Source organism: Seriola lalandi, unplaced genomic scaffold (assembly GCF_002814215.2).
Source record: "Seriola lalandi dorsalis isolate HSWRI2012SDOR001 ecotype SW California unplaced genomic scaffold, Sedor1 jcf7180002054321, whole genome shotgun sequence".
NCBI lineage: Eukaryota > Metazoa > Chordata > Actinopteri > Carangiformes > Carangidae > Seriola > Seriola lalandi.
Window position 1 is genome coordinate 43,562 of NW_019524874.1, and position 3,128 is coordinate 46,689.

Genomic DNA, 3,128 nt, shown 5'->3' on the forward strand with positions numbered 1-3,128 from the left:
AGTTTATTCAGGGCTGAAGAACCAACTGGGCCTCAGACCTCCAGACCCCCAGACCCCCAGACCCCCAACCTCCACACCTCCACACCCCCAGATATTGAACAGTCTTTATTAGTCAGTACAGTGTGACAGTGACAGTGATTGTGTGTGTTACAGAGGAGGAGATGTTGAGTGTCCAGCTCCGTCACCATAATCTGACCCAGGATCAGTGATGTCGGCCTGTGCTTCAGCGTCTGTGTGACGTCTGCAGGGAGTCAGACCTGTCAGGTGGATCCGACATGGCCGCCGTGTGTGGCGCTTCATCAGCACTCACAGTGTGTCTGTGTGTCCTGCTGCTGCCTGCTGTGACAGGTCAGTTCAAACATCATCACACCAGATCATACTCATGTCCTCATATCACTGTAGTCCTGATTCTGTTAGCCTAGCTTAGCTCAAAGAGTGGTAGCATGAGGAAACAATTAGTTCCACGTGTTTCCACTGAACCTCCTGGTGTTGGTCGTTGGTTTGAGCTGCCAGATGCAACCATATAGCTGTTGCTAACGCCTGACGAATAGTTGAGTGTGTTAGTCCTCGTGTATTTTCAGCTCAGTTATAATGTTTGCAGGCAGATTAGAAGAACTTCAGTTCCCATCATGCACTGGCTCCAGCTCACAGTTGGCTGGCTCTCAGCTACTGTTTGTTCAGTTCAGTTAATGAATCGCTTCTGGAGTGAAGACATGACGCACACACACAACCACACATCCTGACTTTCTTATATAAATACTGGAACACACACACACACACACACACACACACACACTCTGTCGCCGTCCAGTCTGTGTCAGTTTTTGTGTTTTAGTTGTGATGCAGTTGATAAGATGTAGACACACACACCCCTCCTTAAATGTGTGTGTGTGTGTGTGTGTGTGTGTGTGTGTGTGTGTGTGTGTGTGGAACAGTAGACTAAACAGTGTCTCCTCCTGGCTCCAACACAGTTTAGGGAGGGGGGTGTCAAACAGATTCCTATGAGGTGACGACGACCCCCCCCCCCCCCCCCCCCCCTCCCGTCCAGGAATTTAGGATTTACTGGACTCAGACATTTAGTGAACCAACTGAAACTAAAACATGTGGATGGTGTGCTGGGGATGGGGCTGGGGGTGAATGAAGGGTTCATCCTCTGGAGAGCATGACATCCACTGATGAGCTGAGCTGTAGAGTTTCATGTCTCCTTGTAAAAGTGGACATTTTGTCTTGAAGCTCAGACAGGAAGTTCGCTTCTATCTCCATCCTGACTGAGTCAAACCTGAACACAGACCTGATTCATTGTCCCTTCCTGATGATGTCATGATCTCTGATGTCCTGCCACAATAAAACTCCAGAGAAACAGAGGCTGCAGAACTTCATAGAGAATCGTCCTGTCTTTAAGTTTCCTTCAGTATCACAGTCTGAACGTGATGACACACTGCAGACAGGAAATGATCACAGCTGGTCACAGTTGATCACAGCTGATCATAACTGATCATAGCTATTAACTGCTGGTCACTGCTGATCACAACTGAGTCAGCTGATCACAACTGATCACAGCTGATCACAGCTGATCATAACTGATCATAGCTGACTCAGCTGCTGGTAACTGATGTTAGGTACAAAAATACCTCCTCTACAGACAGTACATGAAGAAGAAGAGAGCAGATGATGAGGAGGCTGAACCTTCCTCACATTAACACAGTAAACAAACAGAAACATCACGTCCTCCATCACGTTCTCCATCATGCTCTCCATCACGTTCTCCATCACGTTCTCCATCAAGTCCTCCGTCACGTTCTCCATCATGCTCTCCATCACGTTCTCCATCACGTTCTCCATCACGTTCTCCATCATGCTCTCCATCACGTTCTCCATCACGTTCTCCATCAAGTCCTCCATCACGTTCTCCATCACGTTCTCATCACGTTCTCCATCACGCTCTCCATCATGCTCTCCATCACATTCTCCATCAAGTCCTCCATCACGTTCTCATCACGTTCTCCATCAAGTCCTCCATCAAATTCTCCATCACGTTCTCATCACGTTCTCCATCACGCTCTCCATCATGCTCTCCATCACATTCTCCATCAAGTCCTCCATCACGTTCTGCATCACGTTCTCCATCAAGTCCTCCATCAAATTCTCCATCACGTTCTCCATCAAGTCCTCCATCACGCTCACCATCATGCTCTCCATCACGTCCTCCATCACGTTCTCCATCACGCTCTCCATCAAGTCCTCCATCACGTTCTCCATCACGTTCTCCATCATGCTCTCCATCACGTTCTCCATCACATTCTCCATCACGCTCTCCATCATGCTCTCCATCACATTCTCCATCAAGTCCTCCATCACGTTCTCCATCACGTACTCCATCAAGTCCTCCATCACGTTCTCCATCACGTTCTCCATCACGTCCTCCATCACGTTCTCCATCACGTCCTCCATCACGTTCTCCATCACGTTCTCCATCACGCTCTCCATCACGTCCTCCATCACGCTCTCCATCATGCTCTCCATCACATTCTCCATCACGTTCTCCATCACGCTCTCCATCACGTTCTCCATCACGTCCTCCATCACGCTCTCCATCACGCTCTCCATCAGGCTCTCCATCACGCTCTCCATCACGTTGTGTAGTTGTGGTATTGTGTAGTTGTGATGTTGTGATGTTGTGTTGTTGTGATGTTGTGTAGTTGTGGTGTTGTGGTGTTGTGGTGTTGTGTAGTTGTGGTGTTGTGGTGTTGTGTAGTTGTGGTGTTGTGTAATTGTGATGTTGTGGTGTTGTGTAATTGTGATGTTGTGATGTTGTGTAGTTGTGATGTTGTGATGTTGTGATGTTGTGTTGTTGTGTAGTTGTGGTGTTGTGGTGTTGTGATGTTGTGTAGTTGTGGTGTTGTGGTGTTGTGATGTTGTGATGTTGTGATGTTGTGGTGTTGTGTAGTTGTGGTGTTGTGGTGTTGTGGTGTTGTGTAGTTGTGGTGTTGTGGTGTTGTGTAGTTGTGATGTTGTGATGTTGTGTAGTTGTGGTGTTGTGGTGTTGTGTAGTTGTGGTGTTGTGGTGTTGTGTAGTTGTGGTGTTGTGGTGTTGTGATGTTGTGTAGTTGTGGTGTTGTGGTGTTGTG

At 47.8% G+C, this 3,128-nt stretch overlaps 1 protein-coding gene across 1 annotated transcript in view; it reads left to right on the top strand.

Annotated features, from left to right (window-relative positions):
* The window catches only part of LOC111655508 (bone morphogenetic protein receptor type-2-like), a 25,006-nt gene that overhangs the window by 2,342 nt on the left and 19,536 nt on the right, over positions 1 to 3,128 (top strand). Inside the window, exon 2 of the mRNA XM_087174154.1 lies at positions 154 to 348. Coding sequence (XP_087030280.1) covers positions 276 to 348 — 73 coding nt within the window. The 5' untranslated portion in view covers positions 154 to 275. The remainder of the gene's footprint in view (positions 1 to 153; positions 349 to 3,128) is intronic.